Source organism: Diadema antillarum, unplaced genomic scaffold (genome assembly GCF_040938485.1).
Source record: "Diadema antillarum isolate AM-2024a unplaced genomic scaffold, OU_Dant_1.0 seq00001774_RagTag, whole genome shotgun sequence".
Classification (NCBI taxonomy): Eukaryota; Metazoa; Echinodermata; class Echinoidea; order Diadematoida; family Diadematidae; genus Diadema; species Diadema antillarum.
This window is the reverse complement of record NW_027272455.1, coordinates 465,996-485,775: the sequence shown is the minus strand read 5'-3', so window position 1 is coordinate 485,775 and position 19,780 is coordinate 465,996. Positions and strand designations below refer to the sequence as shown.

At 41.2% G+C, this 19,780-nt stretch overlaps 1 protein-coding gene across 1 annotated transcript; it reads right to left on the bottom strand.

Annotated features, from left to right (window-relative positions):
* Positions 1-5,514: 5,514 nt before the first annotated feature.
* On the bottom strand, positions 5,515-18,066 carry LOC139712216 (uncharacterized). Its single transcript, XM_071624054.1, has 12 exons — positions 18,010-18,066; positions 15,951-16,601; positions 15,348-15,572; positions 14,673-14,816; positions 13,716-13,934; positions 11,479-11,944; positions 10,790-10,898; positions 10,006-10,159; positions 8,683-8,842; positions 8,168-8,375; positions 7,628-7,727; positions 5,515-6,619 (listed from the first exon to the last, which is right to left on the bottom strand). Exons 1-12 carry the CDS (start codon positions 18,058-18,060, stop codon positions 5,699-5,701), a joined length of 3,408 nt encoding a protein of 1,135 aa, XP_071480155.1. The 5' UTR covers positions 18,061-18,066; the 3' UTR covers positions 5,515-5,698.
* Positions 18,067-19,780: the final 1,714 nt, after the last annotated feature.

The window sequence follows — 19,780 nt, the reverse complement described above, 5'->3', positions numbered from 1 at the left end:
GCTGTGACCGTCCACAAATTTCATCTTACTCAGCCAAGCATGAAAAAGTTAATTGCGCAAAAATTTCCACTTTTACAGTAGTGCACATGATTCATACCTTCACGTTCGTATCATAAGAGAATCAAAAGGACAAAGAAAGAAAGCATAAACCTAGAAAAAGTTGTGAAGAAGATATGTGGCCAATCACTTTGCTTAGGTGTGAAGAAATGTGTTTAAATGTACCACAAAGGTGGAAAGTTTTGCGATACAGAAAGTTTTTAACATTTTGCGGGAGATAAAACTAGTGCGAAAATATATATATATTTTTTTTTGCTTGTTGTATGTAATTCTAATTCATGTTTTAATTCCCCAAAATTAAAAACAAGCAAAATTCATCTTACCAGGCCAAACGCAAAAAATAAAAATCACTTGTGCAAAAATTTCCATTTTTTTAGTGTATGGATACCAAAGTAGAAAATGTAAAGGAAATGGTATAGTTGTCAGACAGAGTATAGTTGAATTTGCTGTTGAAATACTTTCTGCAATGTATTTACAGTAATCTGTATTTATCAATATGGCAATTTGAATACATAGCACTTGTCTCTTAGTACATATTTGTTTGTCTGTCATGAAAATCACTTCATAGGTTTTTGGGATTCAAGCTTGATATACCACCAAAGAATGTCACTGGGTACGATATAGTAAGGTTGAGTTCATTATGTTTGCATATGTTTGAGTCCATTGCTATGGATAGCAACTTTTTGATCTGTATGGCTCCATGCCGTAGGCGGAAGTCTTTGTGTATCGTGATTTATGTCATTGCCAAGATCCCTTGCTAGGGATTGTCATAGTTTGTATCTAGTGCTTTGTTTTGGCATTAACAGGATGTTTATAATAAATGTAAACAGATTGGAATATATTCTGATTGTACAGTGAGCCACAATTTCACATGTTCCATGTGAAAGATGTGAAGAATGAAATGTATGTAATATAGAAATATTGGTAGCAGAGAAGCAATAGATTGAATTCTTTTGAAAGGATGAATCTTTTTTTTTTTCCTCTCATTTTTTTGTAATTGTGTTGGGGAAAATCATGAGTTTTACCGCAAAACGGTATCAAGTTTGGTTGAAATAATGTTTCATGAAAAGGATACCCCCTTTTAGGGTCTGTTTGATGCTTTACCAAATATATAGTGTGCTAGCATTATCAGGTCTACTTCTTTTGCCTTGCTGATAAGGTAGGGCTTGCATGTTGTTTGGTAATACTGAAGCTGAATTTTCTCGTCAACAAGTGAACCTGGCAAGGTTTTCATTGTTCTGTATGTCATCCCTTGAAGATGACTCCTTCTCTCAGTTTAAAAATCAACTGATACCAATTTATCTGCTAGTTCTAATGCAGAAAAGAAACACATCACAAATATGATGCCATTGTACATTATAGGCAGTAGTCCATGAATTTGCGCCCTCTATCAGTCGCAGTTCCTGGCACATTTTGTTTGAAGCAACTTTTGATCACATCCTGATGTTGCTTGGTGTGAATGGTAACCCCTTGGCTGCTATGGATAGTGTAGACAGTAATTCTGTCCTCATTTATGCCAACAGACTACACACTAATTCTACCCATAGACACATAAACACACACACACACTCGCTTCTTCCCAAATACTGAGTTTGCACAAAGAGAATACCCGCATGGTATGGTAATCAGCAGCAGAGCTGGTTACAATGCTTAGGTCTTTTGACTGCAAAATTCACCTTCTGTAAACAGCAGTGCATGCAACAATCATTACATACTGTCTGTCAAGTGGCTATCAGATGAGCTCTTTTCTGAAAACCAAGTACAAAGGGCATGTTCCCAAGTGATACCAGTGAACAAATTGGCAAAGGGGGACTACTGCCTGTAATGCTGATAAGTTCTGTTCATTGGGCAAGAAATGACTTGTGGGGAACATGAATGTATTAATCAATATTTTGGTTTAATACTAGAAATGAAATGAGAGCCAGACATGGTATCTGCATAATGTATATTTTTTTTTGGTTCAAAAAATTTTTGTTTTCTGAAGTTGTGTATAACATTGCGGTAGTGATTTTACGATGGAGGAAGTAATAAATTTCATTCATATGTGTTCAAATGTTTCATCAAGTTGATCGTGTCAGTCTCTACTTGCTGTTATGTTGACTCGTGTGTGTGTACAGGAGAAACTCGATATAATGAACACTGCCATAACAAGATCGGCTATTACGAAATATTGCTATAACAAGATAAATTTAGTGAATTCCAAACAGAGAAAAACATAGCTAATCAAACCTGTTATAGCGAGGTAAAGCAAAATCTCTTCGGGTAAAGCTTTAGTTCGCCCGTGCGATCATGTTCCATGATTGTAAAGCTCGATGCGAAGAAAACTGTGTCTTGTACACGCGTATTTTCTTCAGAGCCTTCCACCTGTGTTTGGAGTATTGTGCGGCCAGCCCTATGCATACATGACATCATTATGACGTATAGCAGGTGTGAGGCAATCTGATGCTTTGATTGGCTTTCTACTAGGGAATCTCCCATCTTCACACACGCAGGCATAATATATGTACACTGTACTTACATAAATACAGAATGTGTCACATACACAACATAGCATTGTGCAGAACATGTTCGAGCTTTCCACACACAACACACACTTGGCATAACCACATACCAATCCACGGACAATCATGACACGCAAGCTATACATTTACAAATTCAAACATTCATTCAGAAACACATTCTTGATATTGGATTTCATCGACAAAAATTTTACCCATACAGTGAATAATTCTCTCACACACATTACCAGGTTATCAGTATTACCTGGTAATTGAAAGGTGATGGGTAGTCCCACATGTGCGAATTAATGTCTCACTGTTATGCTTTTTCATGCCTGCTGATATATCAAGATATCAGCAATAACGAGCAAAACGACTCAGGCCCGACCATCTCATTATTTCGAGTTTCCCCTGTATATGATGACTGGTAAGAATCTTGTGGTTAAAGAGAAAGTCTATGTTCACATATGCATTTCATCTTGTTTCTGGTTTGAATTGTGTTGGAGGTGTCCTTGGGCCATTGACTTCTACAATCATACAGCAACACAGCCATATCCATGGCACAGGGGTCATCTATGCATCATCAAAATCATTACACATGTTCATCAAAAGTCATGGAAAAACTGACAACTTTATTACAAATATTTCTGTTGTATCTTGACATGCAAAGCAGAACTCTTACAAAACGATTACATTCACAATCATTGCGCACAAATTAGGCATTTCCCTCCAGTTGCTACATTCAACAGCACAGTATATACAAATCCCACTGAAATTCCACCAATTAACAATGCACTGCACAATATCGACGATTCTTGCTATCAATGTCATGTTAAGTGTCTCCTGGGTACATAATCTTGCACGCTAAAAAGTATTCAATTATCATCACACAAAAAATGTGTTGACTTTTAGAGTGGATCGGGGGGACGTTATGGAATGTGACACTCATTGCAATTCATAGAAAGTTTGGCATTTCTCTTGGTAAACTTTACAGTACACTGTTCAAATTTCACGGACAAACATCAAGTAGAATTGGGCACTTTTTGTGCAAAAAGACCCAGTACCAAGGGAATACTATGGATGGAGTGAGAAAGGCTCGCCCAGCTTGGATATATTTGAGAATCCCTGTAACAAATTGTGTAGAGCTCTATCACTGATTTCTATGTACACACACAGCTGAAGAATCTCGCCTGGAGTCGACTGTTACAGGTGAGCATACGCTTCAATGCACATATTCACTACTGGGTGCTGTTGTGGTTCTCGAATATGCCCTAGTGGGCAGCAAATGACGATTAATTCAATCAGCCCACCCATGAATCCCCACGTTGCGAGGTCTTTTAGGATGAAAAGTCCCTGTAACAATTTTCTCTTCTTGGTCCTGGGTCTCCTTATAATTTTTAAAAGTCTCAAAGACTGATTTGTCCTGAGAAATCAGGCAAAAATATCAGTTGTCTTGTCCCCTAATGCTATTACCTTAAAGCAGACATTTAACATGTGCATGTCAATAGTATTTAATATACACAAGTTGCCTACACACCCAAGTTTTGCACCCTAGTCGGTATAGTAATGCTGCACTCACAGAGAGCTGGTTCGTGATGAGTTGTCCAACATGCTCATATTTACATCGTACTTTCAAGGGATCGTACAGTTTTGGTTGAGACCTAACTTCAGGTTTTTAAAAATTTTTGGTGAGACAATGAGAAACCTCTCATGAAATGTGAAAGAGCATGTCATTCCAAAAGAAATTCAACATTTGATGAAAATTGGTTTTGAAATATCCAAAACAGAGCGATCCGAATAAAAGGTGGGACCCACCTTTTATTAGATTGGTTGTTTTACTCTGTTTTTGGATATCTCAGCCATTCGAGAACCAATTTTCATCAAATAAACATTTAATTCCTTTTAGAATGGTATGCTCTACACTATTTGATAAGTGGTTTCTTGGTATGTTGCAAAAAAAATAAAAGCCTTATCCTCATCTCCACCAATACTATACTATCCCTTTAACAGATACAATAATTTTACAATTTTTTTTAGTTTGGTCCAACACCATATTCAGCTCATTTTCTAAAAGAATTCACATTCATTGCATCAGCTATAATTCAGCAGGAAATCAAGACAGGTCTATCAAAATATATTCTGGCTTTACTTTAATAAACTATGCTCTGACTTTACATTGCCACTACAGGATAATCTTAAAATGTCGATGATCAATATCATTCATGCCTCATACAGAAGCCTGAACTCAATCCCCAGGACTTGTGACTGACATTTCTATATCAAAATCTTGTGAATTGTACCCGATTGTTTTCTGCAACTCTTTTGAATACAATATGTACATGATCTGAGGTAACCGATCTGTAAGTTATAATCTGTATGTAAAGACTCATGTACATACTTTTACTGCTACCACACTACTACCCACAAACTAATTTGACCAATCGAGTCCCAGGAACAACTTTCCTCAGTTTTGGTGCTATTTCAGTCTTTTGCTTAAAATTACAAATATTCCTTGCTAGTGTTTGATAAGGTGGAGTAAACTCTCTTTCACTCAAGTCCTTTGTTGTTCATGTATAGCTGTTTGTTTTTATTGCAGAATTACCAAAATACTTCTCACTGCTAAACTGAAGATTACAATTTCTTATCTCTTTTTCAAATGGCACATTTTTGTAAATTTCTGTTTAAGTGTGCAGATTTCAATAGTTTCACTTTCTATGGGGTGAAATCAACAGGCCCAGATTTGATGCCAAGATGACATTTATCTGCAGCAAATTCTCCCAAAGCTTGATAGGTTAAGATGCAGAAGAGGCCCTGGGGTGGCTAAACTTTCCTCTTGTTGTTAACAGTGGCCCTACAAGGGGCTCTCACAAGTTGATGTAACTGCAGCATTGACTGTTACAATAAGCCTATCTCCATTAGTTGTTATTGTGTACAGAGCAAAATGTCCATCTAACTTTTCTGGAGACACACATTCCCTCAAATTTCCATTGTTAAGTTCGATTGAAATAAGTGAGTAAATTTTGGGATTTGACCCTCCTAAGAAATGACACATTATCCTTTCCCAAATATCACTCCATCATTACCTTGCTGAGAATGATTATGAGATGATTGAATCTGTCATATCATTCCCTTTGTAGTATCAATCAGCCATTTTCAAACATGTCAATCTTGTCAGTTCTATCTTTGGTCCTCCTCCTTGATTGCCGAGTTCTCCTCGTGGATGGCCCCTCCCCGTTACTTTCCGGGGAGGGGACAGGGTGAGGGGCGGGTGGGGCTGAGGCGGTGAGTGGGGTCTTGCCACCGCCGGGCTTGGGGCTCAGTCTGGGCGGAATGACAAACTTGATGGGCTTCTTGGCCGCTTCACGCTCCACAGGAGCCTCGACGAGATTCTGCACTTTGCCCTGGTGATCGGAAGAACTCTGACCATCTCCGGCCAACACTGGACCTTGTCCGCAAGCTGGCTTGGAGACATCATGGTCTTTCCTCTGAGATGCCTGCATCTGTTCGTCTCCTGCCATCTGCCCAGAGGTGCTTGCAACATCCCCTCCCTCCATATTAGCAACCCTGGCTTGAGCAGATGACACCTCATCCTTTGAGACGCTCGCCACTGACGGCACCACAAGGATGGGTCCCTGCAAAGTTTCACTCTTGTCACTGGCAGACCCTTGCTTCACACTACTTTCCGCTGTGCAGCCTCTATCCTTCTCAAAGATTTCATCATTCTTTCCACTAACTGTGCCATCGGAGTTTTCCCTTGCGTTCCTCTGAGGGTGAGCTCCAGCACCGTCCGTGCTCGCCACCTCAATTGGCATTTCCCCATCCTTTCTGGGACCATCTTCGTTGTTCTTCTGCTGATCGTCGGCACTCTGAATTCGACCTTTGACCCACCTCATGGGCTGGGGTCGGCCAACCTGACGGCTGGTCCCTTGGTCCAGCTGTCGGAAGCGGTCTCGAGCAAGGTCCCAGTTTTCACTGTTCCTCCTTCCCAGCACCTCCATACTGTCCATGGATTTGAGTCCACCAGCACCAAGGCCAGCCTTTTTGCCATGCAAGAATACTTGTATCTGGAGGAACAAAAACACAATGAGTCTCCTAGACTTCAAGCAATTACTATGGACTACACATCCCGCTAATTTTCAGGTAATTCTTCTACAGAACAAATGTTGATCAAATCAACCTTCTTTCCTGAGTGTTAATCTAAGTCTCTGGTATTCAGTGTAAGCCTGGAAGATGCATCTTACATTACATTTCCATTTCTTTTGAAGAGTTTATTGAGGTATAAATGGATTAAATCTTTCATATCAAACATTGCTTGCTTAGTAAGAGCAACTGTTGTGAGACAGACTGACTGCATATTAGTAGTGCTTTCTTAAGCCCATGTTTCTCCATTGCAACACAATAAGCCTCATGTAAGATCACTCCAATGTAAAACCTGTGCCAGTTTAATACATGAAAGCAAAGTTCACAGAAGTTTATGGAAGGATAAACCAAATGATAAAAAACATTACAGCTTTGGAAGTTATACATTGGTGTGTGAGCAGTTATGAGGCAAGCAAACGTCCATCATCACATCTCACAAAATGTCTACATGGCGGACTGTGAATTCTTTGCCGATCACCCAGGAACAAATAAACAAGTACCTTATGCCTTCTGATTTCTTGCTTAGAATTAAAGAAAGGATCAGGCACTGATCTTAAAGGCCCAGTAGCATGGGGATACTATGGAGTGGGAAGGGCAGCCTGGCTCAAATATATTCAAGAATCCCCGTAATGAATGGTATACTGCTTTATCACTGGTCTCTATGTTAGTACACACACAGAATCTCAACTGGAAATGACCGTTACCAATGAACATAAGCTTGATGCACATTTGCGGATGAGAGCTATTCATGGTTTTCGAATGTACCCTGGTGGACTGCGAATGAAGATCGATCCCTTGGGGCCGCCCATGTCTCCCCAGTCCCACACTATTTGATCTTCAAGGCTATGTTTTTCTTCTGCCCAAAGGTAAAAAATAAGGCAGCAAAATGGAACGAATGACCAATGGGAATAATCTCTGTATTTTAGACATACCGGTTCCTTGATCCCTGAGTCACCCGTGCCTAGAGAATCCCCTTCTTTCCATCCCATCTTTTTCAGCATCTTGTGGCCCATATTGGTGTCAGATATAGCTCTGAAAGAACAAACATACAAACAAAATAACTAAAAATCATATAGAGATAGCCATAGAAATCACCATCACACATCTTCACTACTAAACACTCTAATCACTGCTATCATAGTCATCATCATTAATGAGCTTTAGATCTGTGGTGCTAATGTTTCAAGCTTGCTAATATCTTTTCATTGTCACTCCAATGTTCATCATCATACTTCTCTTTCAAACCAGCATCACCATCATTTTCAGCCAAATGCTGCCATGCAAGTAGCCTGTAAGTCATCTAACATTGTGTGCATCTCAGCATAAAATACCAGTAATCAAAAAATGTACTTTCTCCCCTAATGTTTTGTGCCCTCAAAAAATGATACAAGCCCAACATTTAGGACACTGATGGTAGATGTTGCATTGACAGTCTCGTTATCCAAATGTAATGATCATCTCTCCTTCCACACCTGTTAACCGATGCCGGTAGGTCGTCAGGTTGGTATGGGTTGTCGCTGCCGACGGTGACGCGCCTCTCCTCTGCCCGGTCCTTGTACTCTGCGTTAGTTCGGTGGTGGTCCCTCGTCCCTCCACCGCCAGCTAGCATGTACTTCTTCTTCAGCTTGCGCAGCTCGCGCCGCCGCTGCTGTTCTTTGTCTCCCAGTCCAGCGGAGGTAGCTGAAATGTGATCACATTTGGATGAGGAAAACAACTGCAAAGAATCTATACTACTTCTACACTTTGATGTACTGGTACGTAATCTTATATGCCTTCTCTTTATCACAGTAACAAAAACATATTAAAATGTCTCAGCGGTATATAGACACCTCTTCCAAATTTCAGAGTCACACAACACCATCTTAAAGTTGGTGAAAAGAAATATTTCTTAATGCCATGTGACTTCAAGAAATAAGCATTTGACAGTAAAAAATGCTCACTACATTTGCCCACTCTTAAAGCTTCAAATGTGAACAGGGGTGTTTACCTTCCAACGACTGCTGTTGTCTAATCATGGCTTGGACCTGACCTGGTTCACACTCATCACATGTCTCACTGCCGCGGTGGATATGGATCCGAAGGGTGGTAGTGCCAAAGGTCAGGTAGTCTTTGTGGGAAAGGGGCTGGGGGTCACTCTTCACACGCGACTAAAGGCGAAGGTTTGCAGGGAGGAGAAGAGTGTAAAAAGACAAACATTTGCTCATGACTTTCTCAAGAAATGCTTCTTCATGCTGCAGAAATTTATGACGCAAGTATATTTGTAGCAGTACAAAAAATGTACACTCATCAGCAAACTGGCAATGCCTACACTTTACCTTACACAAACTGTTTCTTGTGTTAACTGAAGTCTGCTCCATCAGTTTCACAAGTTCAGACTACGACCAACAAAAACTGTGAGCCATTTCATATTCATGAAGGTTCTACTCCCATGATATATTTCTTTTGAAGCATGTGAGACAGTATCCATAAAAGCTGTTCTACTCCACTAACTTACACTCAGTATACACACACACACACACACAAACACACAAATGCATACACACCATCTGCTTAACACTTTGTGACTCCATGAAAAAGAAGCTGATTGGAAAGAAGATCATGACCCTAGCCATATTTGTCCATCCAAATGCAGCTTGATCAAATATACTCCATTTACAAACATACCACATCACATTCCCTAGTCATCACTACTTTCAAAGAATCATGGCATCAGTGAGTAACAAACACACATGCACACTGCATTTCTGATTCAAATGTTAAATGAAGAAAAAGGTCAATGCGGAGGGAAGGAACTTTCCACAAAGGTCTAATGAAGGATCTCACATTTTGAAAGTTGACAGATTTTGTAGAACAATTTCCCACCCCATATAAGCACAAAAATCTGTCTGAGGTACCCAAGTTGAAGAATGACACAACCTTCAATAATATACATGTACTCACAAAGAAAAAAAAAAACATTTCACAAGGCTATTATTCTTCTTTTTCTTTCTTTTTTTCTCAAAGAGTAAATGATACCATGCAATATGAATACATCAGTTCTTCGCCATCATTCTGCAATGACCTGCTTGATAAATAATTGTATCACTGTGTTGTTCATTCTCAGTTTCACTGTGCTCACTGCACAAAAAATATCCCACATGACTTACAAAAACCTGTACCAATGTTTATTTACTCAGCCCATCTTCTTTTATTTCTTTTTTCTCAAGAAGCTCAATCTACAACTGTAATCACTGTGAAACTTTTGTTTGTTTGTTCGTTTGTTTGTACAGTGCTGACATTTTCCAGATGGACTTTTGGTCATCTACGATACCTTTTGAGTGAGAGGCACTCCATTGAGCACTGTGCCGTTCTGACTGCCCAGGTCGGTGATGGTGTAGAACCCTTTCTCCTTGTCGTAGGCGATCTGTGCGTGCGTCTTGCTCACCCCGAGCTCCGGCACGAGCAGGATGTGGTTTGATCCTTCCCTGATAGAGGAACCAGAACGGGAACGGGAATGGGAACAGGAATAGGAACACAAATAAGAATAGCATGTTACAAACAAATTGATGTTTCCTACATGCTTTACAATGATTCATTTGACACACACACACACACACACACACACACACACACACACAAAACCCACATATTTACAGAGAGGTTAATGTAAAGACAAGTGTTATACAATTGCAAGTGCTTTATTTCTTTCAGCTGTCTCTATCACAATGAAAATAGATTGCTATTATGTTTCCATAATTTACCCTGATGCCAATAGACACCTTCTGCAGGGAGAGTCTTGGATTTTATTTGAATTTGACAATTTGACGTTTATATATAGTTGGACCCCTTTCACTAGCTTTCACAACACAGATAGTAGTATAATACACACAATTTTCTGATACAATTCAAGAATAAATACATATCTTTTTTTTTAATGGATAATATTAACATACATGTAGTTAATAATCCTAATTTATAGTTAAAGGTTTATTTTAGCATTATAGTTAACATGTGCTATTGAGGTAAAGAGTTGGATAGATCTATAAAAACTTCATTAATAGCTGCGCAGCACACACATTAGTTCTCATTTGTGTGAAGTAATACATTCCCCCTACCTGCCAATGGAACCTCCGGTGCATGTGACCACAGCCAATGATCCAAGCTTCATAGACTCAGATCGAACCACTATCATTCTAATGCAGGGGGGATAATCGACCTTCGTTGCTGTGTAATGAAACAAACAACAAACAGGAAGCCATGCTGATGATAGTGAACACAGGATAACAACCAAAACATTTACGCAACAAAGACATTACAGCCAAAGAAAATTACAATCCTCTTTCTTTTTCTTCCTCTACACATGAAGAAGGTCATTTTGATACACATTTGATTTGCATTTAACAAACCATATTGAGGTTTGTTGCTACATAATAAATAAACATAATAAATCTAGACAAGCTAGATGCTAAAACTTGTCCAGCACAGGTACATAAGTACCCAATGCCCCACAACAAATCACTTCTGTGATATATATACACACACACACACACATGCACACTTACTCACATTTTAACACCTTTAACACAGAAAGAAGGTAGAACAGACAAAAAATATTACATCCTTCTCAAATAAGCAGAAACAAACCTTGTCTTACTACTAGGCAATTGGACATTCAGAGCAGTTACATCTATCATATTGGTAAGCAGAATTTAGCAAGTAATGTATGTTGATGTATCAACCGTGTAACTTGGGGGGGGGGGGGAAACTCTTCTATTTCCAGCTGGTTGCACTTCATCAGACAAACCTTCAACACTCTGGACATCATCCTCATCGTCACCAATGACCATGGATTCCTCACTATCGTCTGACCACCCCTCCTCCCCATCTTCACCAGAGTCCATTCGACTCGACGACCGACTTTCAGAGGAGCTCTCAGAAAGTTCCCCCTCCTCCATTTCGGACTCGTCAGAGTCGAGGACGATAACGTCGGGCAGTTCTTCCCCATCGGCTCTCCTCTCCTCCTCCCCTGCCACCTTCTTCCGCTTCCTGCTCGACGAGGACTTTCTCCTTCGTCTGCGGCGATGCCTGGCCGGGTCTTCCTCGTCGACGATCTCCACAACGTCGTGCCCGTCCCCCCTCTCTTCACCTTCCTGGGGCTGGCTGCCGACATCATTTCCGTTCTCGGGATAGTCCTCCGTGGGGCTGGTGATGTCGATGACCTCGCAGGTTGCATCTGCCGAGGTCGACTGCCTTTCATTGGTTGCAGAGTGCTGCTTTGATGTGTCCGTGTGGTTCCAATTCCATGCCAACACAGGCAGAGGTAATTTGCAGGCAGTTGTTTGGATGCATTAAGCAGAGGATTGCCAGAGAATGTCCACAGAAATGTGGCATGGTGGAAATTGAGATTAAGAGAAAGAGAGAGCAACAGAGGAAACAGGAGAATGTATGCAGAGAAGAGAGAAGAAACTCTTTGTGAAATTAGGAGAAGAAGAGCCCAAGTAGGGTTCAGGAATAAAGAGAGACACATGGATTTCAGGATCAGACAGAAGAATGGGGACGGGGAGAAAGAGTGGAGTTAATTTGAAGGATAAGAAACAACTTAAAATATAAGGTCGCATGACTTGCAAGTAATGGACCAATGTGTCACATGCTGCAGGTATAATGAAATGGGGGGAGGGGTAGAATTAAAAGCATGAACACCTTACGGACACATCAGGTATTTTGCTGTACTTCTGCAAAAATCTTGACACTCACACTTCAAAAGTTCAAATTGAGCCTTCAGCACATGCAAAGATTGGTCCATTACTTTGTGCATCAAATAACTGAAAGTACCTGTAATCTGAGGGCTTGGGTGGTAGGAGTAGACTCCTGGTAAAAAGTTTGACTGGGTGCCCCACCCCGAAGACTCATTTAGAGACAGACTTGTTATGCCAGCAATAAGTTGCCCCTCCTGCAGAATGAGAATGCAAGAGACCAAACAGTCGTAAGACGCTAGATACTTCAGCTCTCTGCTCATTTTCTAATGCTTTGGTTTGCTTTCTATTTGTTTGTTGTTGTTTTTTCAAACAAGAGTGTTTCACAGTAAAAGATACATATATGTTGTAGAATTGTAGCAAAAGCAGAGAACTTGTTTCCATTTATTCTTTCAAACTGACTTTCCTTTCTGGTGTTTTTTCTATTCACTCCCTGAAGTTCAAAAGCACAGATACAATAATATACTGCATGGCAATTCATGGTTCTGATCTTGCAAACCATGTGAAACCAGAGCTGACCCCATACAAACACATATTGGTGAGACTATTTTTTTGGCACAACAGCTTACTGTGGCATAGCAAGTCTGTAATCCTGACTATCCCGTACTTGGTTTTGGAAGTCCAAGCAACAGCAAAAAAAAAAAAAAAAAAAAAAATTCAACTACACATCTGCAGCAATTTATTTCTTCTGCCTTCGTAGGGTTTACAAAACTAAACAACTGTAGAAATTACTGATGTAAAAAGGCAGACAGACAGACACACACACACACACGCACATATCAAATTACCACATAAAAAGTTGTCTCTTGAAATATTTGATATTTAGTACTGCACTTTCTGACAAATTTGGTTGAAAAAAGATTTCACATCTGATGTATATGACGAAAACAGTGTGCTCAAATCCTCAAACCAAAACAGGAGACACACATTGCAATGGTCCTAATACTTAACGTCACTGGGGTGACAAGACCTTGTATTTTGGTGAAAATTACTTTTTCAGATTAATGGTCAGGTAATCAGTTAAGTGATGTCCTGTCCAAATCCTAGCTGTCTTACCCCCAAAATGAAGCCACCACAGCATGTGAAAAGAAAGACTATCCCATTCGACGCAGTGCTTTGGCTGCCATGTTTTTTTGCTCTCATGATTATTTGACATTTTGTAGATATGAGGTCTTTTCGCCACAGTGACGATAAAGGCACTGTCAATTCAAACACCTGGCAAAGCATCTCGATACGAAATCACCACCACCAACCACGACAAAATAACAAATCTTGCTGCATAACTCACATCCTCTCTGTTCTGGTCACGGTTTTTTCTCCTTGACCGTTCCCCTCTATGTCTGTCCCTGTCCCTCCGGCCACCGCTGCCCACGTGGTTCCTCTGGGCCCCCGACCGGCCCACGACGACTTCAGGCATCTCGACCCTGGAATGGAACTGGTAAGACTGGGACTGCTCATCATAGTAGTAGTAGATCCCTCGGGCAGGATCATAGTAGAGATGATTGTTCTGTGGAAACGGCACAGAGAGACAAAGATGATTTGAAACTGGGAACATTCATAAGCAAAATTCTCAAATATAATAGATGATCCCATGGACAAACATGAATCCTGACAAGAAATAATGTATAGAAGATATAATAGAAGACTACATATTGGAAAGCTTGGCATAATCTACATATTTACTGCAAATCACTGATTTCATAGCCAAATCTTTTTTTTTTCTTCTACTATTACCTTATTCATTAGGTAATCACGGGTACTAAACGGTCATATAAATGTTCTTTGACAACTGCAGGGCTGCAGCTGATTTCATGAAAACTATTTTCCACTGCACTGCTCTAAATGACCTTACTATCAAACAAAGCTAACAACTGGCTTTTAGATCTGAAATATATCTCATACAGTCTATTCCTGTTATAACGAAGACAGTTACAACGAAAATCTTGTTACAACGAAGTAAAATTTCAAGTTCCAAAATGATCATCTACATATCTTTCTATACATTATTGTTTGGCTATTACAAAATTTTGATACAATGAAATAAAACTGCTGGTCCTGAGGACTTTGTTGTAACAGGAGTAGCCTGTATCACACTTACGGTACAGATCACAACCACGTGATATACATCTACAATATACTATGAATATGACTAAAGGCCTACTGAAGAATCACAGTAATGGCTGGGTGCACAGTGTAAGATCTTAGCAACAAAAAAAAATGCAAAGAATAGCATGTTGCCACCTACAGGGTCATAGTAGTAGCCAGAGTTGTAGTCATAGTACATGCCGCTGGCTTCATCTAAAACCACTCCAGAATGAGCGAGGGCAGCCTCCGCCGTGGCACGCACGCTGTCTGCTATTGACCTAGATGTTGAAGATGACGAATGCCCCTGTAGATAGAAAAGTACAAAGGATCTACTATGCATGACGGTTGTATTCAATTACTCAATAATAAATTACAAATTCTTGTTGTATGTTGGGTATATGCTAAACACTATATTGTTAGCTTGCCAAATAACATTTGTTGTTAAAAAAGCAGTAAAGACATTTTTACTTTACAGAAGACCCATTATTTCTTATGCCAATTACAGCAGTAATCTCTACAGAGGCTCAGTGGAAAACAGCAGTGACTCCACATCTTGACGTACCAGGTTTGAATCCACCAGGCAGCAGCTGGCCCTAGGCACGGCACATTATCATCACTGCCTGGTCCAACAAGAGGACTTGAAAGCTGTCTGCCACATGCTTGTTTGCTCATATGACTTTAATTGCACACCTACTGGTAAAATGAACCGAACCTAAACTCTAACTCAGAGTACCTAAAAATTTTCTAGTTCATCCTCCAATGGACAGTTTGCATAACACACATTTTCCAAAGCACTTCCTCAGACCAGGAGATTCTTGGAAGTCACAGCTTTTACCTGTGCACTACCTCTGGCTGCCCAATCCCTTGTGCCTGATGATGATGATGGTTGATTGGAAGCATTTGAACTCTCTCCAACCTGGTAGACCTCCGCCTGATTGGAAGCTTGCTCATCCTGGATGTGGATGCACTCTGGCTCTGTCTGGATGCCAATCTCTTGCGTTTCTACGGCAACCATACCTGCTCGCCGGAGGTTGTGCACTTCCTGATGCAGTTTGCCCACCTGAAGTGAATGTCACAATACCAGATATTATTGTTCATCAGGACACCAAGTATTGATCAGAAACAACAAACACCAAAAATGATCATGATGATGATAGTATTTACAATGATCATGATTATGATGATGTTAGTGATGATGATGATACTACTAAGTACAACTACAACCATCACTACTACTTCTACTACTACTGCTACTACTACAATTACGACCACTACTACTACTACTACTACTGCTATTAGTAGTAGTAGTAGTTTTACTATTATTACTACATAACATTGCACACACAAATAAAAATAACAAAATTCTAGAGGGCCTTGCTATCTATACAAAAGTGAAAATTTCCCCTCAAGCTGTCATTAGAATAGCAAGACTGCCTACCTGCTGTGTGAGGGCAGAGTTTGCCTTCTCCAGATCTTGCCGTAAGGTCTTCTCTCCCTCCAGCTGCTCTTTCAGCTCACTAATCCTCTGCCTTGCACCATCCAGTGTTGTCACGTCAGGGAGGGCTATCCGGTCGACGCTGGGCTCGTCTTGCGGTGGGTTTTGTGCCGGGGCATCCTCCATCCTTTCTGAATCTTCTCTCTCCCTAGCTTGTGCTTCCTCTGGGGCTGGCTCTGCATCCCTCATCTCCTCCTCCGGCACTATTCCACCTCTATCATGTGACTGCTCTGGTGGCACATCGGCATCTTTTCCCTCCTGTTCCATCTTCTCCTCACCCGCCTCTTGCTGAGGCTCAACGTCTGCTGCCGATGTAAGCCCACTCTGTTCTTCCCTGCATCCTTGACCACTTCCACTAGGCTCATTTACATCCCTTCCACCAGAATCCTCTTCATCATTCCCCGTCTCTGAGCACTGTTCTGGAGCAACATCACATTCATTGTCGACATTGTCACTAGCTTTATTCTGGTCAGCAGGGGTACTACCTTGGCCATCACTAGCCTTGTCCAGTTCAACACATTCATCACCAATAATTGGTGGATCATTCTTCCCTCCTCTGCCTTTCTCTTCCTCTTCGTCTGTTACATCTTCACACTGAGCATGACACAAAAATCATGAGTCAAAGATTCACTGAAAGTTATGATATGAGACATAAATTCATCCATCAGTCAGCAAACAAACAAAAACAAAACAAAAACATGATAAGGTATGTTCATACTTAAATCTAGTTCAGTTGTTAGAATCAAAGTGCGGAATAGTAAGAGCAGAGGTATGGATGCAAGTAAAAAAGTAACAAACTCCAATTTCAGGGAGCTCTGGAGAGAACAAACATGTACATGTAACAGCACATCACACAGGGATCACATTAAAATATCCCCCGTTGAAAGCTGTGAAATGATAGCTGGGCCGCTGATTGGCTGATCGCCCGGCCGTCCGCTTCCCTGCACAGCGCAGTGTGCGAGATTCACTACTCCATGGATCGGTGTGGTGTACACAATGCCTTGCACTCAACATGCATGCTTGCCTTCGTGTTACGTAGCGCTTATGGCGGCGACCTCGCTGAAGAGCTCCCGTCAGTACACAACGCTACACAAGCCATACAATATGGCGACCAATTTGCATTGTGGTGTTGAGCTTCTTATGTGTGTCGCTCCACACCCGTACATGTCGCTACCATACATATCGCATGTATTGATACACACACACCAACGAACACATCGAACAACTTCACAAATTCACACCTTAAAATCACGTAAAAATATGACTTATCGAATCTCAAACATAACGATAGCTTCACTGAATACATGTTTACACCGAAGGTGGAAAATATTTGGCCCAAAATCGAAAATTTGATGTAAATATGCCGAGTTTGGTATCAAACTGTTCGGCTGATAGCGCTGGAAATCGTCGCACACATATGCTATAACGTTGTGGGAAAATATGTAAATGACGAGAGTAAAGAGCCAATGATGATGCAGCTTTGGTGTAGCTCCCGATTCATGAATGAAAAATGACATCATTGTGATGCATGCGAGGGGAGAAGCGAATTGCACATGCACGGTGTTCAGGGCACGTCACAAGCCATGGTGGGGATATCCACTGCACTGGCACTGCATTCATCTCACAAGATATCAACAAGTGTCATTGGAAAGGTCATATCAGTGCATGGCCCCTAAATCACTGAATTGTATTCTTTATTGCAATGTTCACTGAAGAACAAGGAAAAAATATTCTTAGCCTAGTCCATGCTGAACTGAACAGTGAGTGTGCATGAAGGAAGCGCAGCATGATACAGTCACGACATCAGACACCAGAAATCAAACAAGCCAGTCCCACCTATTAACTATGGTGCTAGTGAACTCCTTGATAAATGATAGAATTTACAACACATGTATTGATCAGAAATTAGCATACTCCATCAAACATGATAACCTATACCTTATTCACATTCCTTCATTTGAACTGTTGTGCATAGATTTAATAACTGTATGCCTCAACGTACCTCTAAACTTGTCTCTTTTCCCGCGCCTTCGCCTTCTTCAGATTCATCCATTTTGGCTTCGGCTCACCTTCACTTCTTTACACGGTAGGTTATAGCTTTTTCTTACACTTGTACGTCCGAACAAGGCACGGAGATCGCTATCGCGCGGCTTCTTGTTCGTATATCGTTCGCATGCGGGAAACTGCATATCGCGCGCACACAATGGATCAGTCAGTGGAGCTGATTGTTCAGTGCTACATGCTATGCTTGTGGAGCTCACTGTCAACACAAGCTGGCGCTATTCTACGAAACGTACCGGTAGTGCCAATCGCGGAGCGAGCGCTGGAATAGAGATTACTGTATCGCAGTGAAATAGATTTACCGATCGTTACGTTATTTACACATTAGAGTATTTTTTTTTTTTAATATTTACTCCAGGGGCGTCACCAGCTTTTTTTCAAGGGGGGTGCGTTTTGACACTAAATTACTGGCAGCAACATCAGGTGAATGGCATAGCAATTAAATGCGAGCGAGCGAAGAGAGCGAGCTTGAAAATTTTGACATTTACAGTCCAGAAACTGCCATTTGGAGCCATATTTTTTCGCTTTGGAAATAAAGGAGGGGGGGGGGGCGCACCGGGCGCAACTGCCGGCAATTACTGGCAGCAACATCAGGAGAATTGCGTAACAATTAAATGCGAGCGAGCGAGCGAGCGAGCTTGAAAATTTTGACATTTTACAGTAAAAAACAAACAAACTGCCGTTTGTAGCTATATTTCTGCGCTTTAGAATTTAAGGGGGCGCATCGGGCGCAACTGCTGGCAAATACTGGCAGCAATATCAGGAGAGCATAATGATTACATTCGAGCGAGCGGAACGAGCGAGCTTGAAAATTTTACATTTTACAGTCCAAAAACTGCCGTTCTTAGCCATATTTATTTGCTTTGGAAATTAAGGGGGGCGCACCGGGCGCAACTGCTGGCAATTACTGGCAGCGACATCAGGTGAATGGCATAGCAATTAAATGCGAGCGAGCGAAGAGAGCGAGCTTGAAAATTTTGACATTTTACAGTCCAGAAACTGCCATTTGGAGCCATATTTTTTCGCTTTGGAAATAAAGGAGGGGGGGGGGGGGCGCACCGGGCGCAACTGCCGGCAATTACTGGCAGCAACATCAGGAGAATTGCGTAACAATTAAATGCGAGCGAGCGAGCGAGCGAGCGAGCTTGAAAATTTTGACATTTTACAGTAAAAAACAAACAAACTGCCGTTTGTAGCTATATTTCTTCGCTTTAGAATTTAAGGGGGCGCATCGGGCGCAACTGCTGGCAAATACTGGCAGCAATATCAGGAGAGCATAATGATTACATTCGAGCGAGCGGAACGAGCGAGCTTGAATATTTTACATTTTACAGTCCAAAAACTGCCTTTCTTAGCCATATTTTTTTTCGCTTTGGAAATTAAGGGGGGAGGGGCACCGGGCGGAACTGCTGGCAATTACTGGCAGCAACATCAGGTGAATTGCATAACAATTAAATGCGAGCGAGCGAAGAGAGCGAGCTTGAAAATTTTACATTTTACAGTCCAAAAATTGCCGTTCTTAGCCATATTTTTCCGCTTTGGAAATTAAGGGGGGGGGGGGGAGGGGGAGGGCGCACCGGGCGCAACTGCAGGCAATTACTGGCAGCAACATCAGAAGAATGGCATAAAGATTAAATGCGAGCGAACGGAGCGAGCGAGCTTGAAAATTTTGACATTTTACAGTCCCCAAACTGCCGTTTGTAGCTATATTT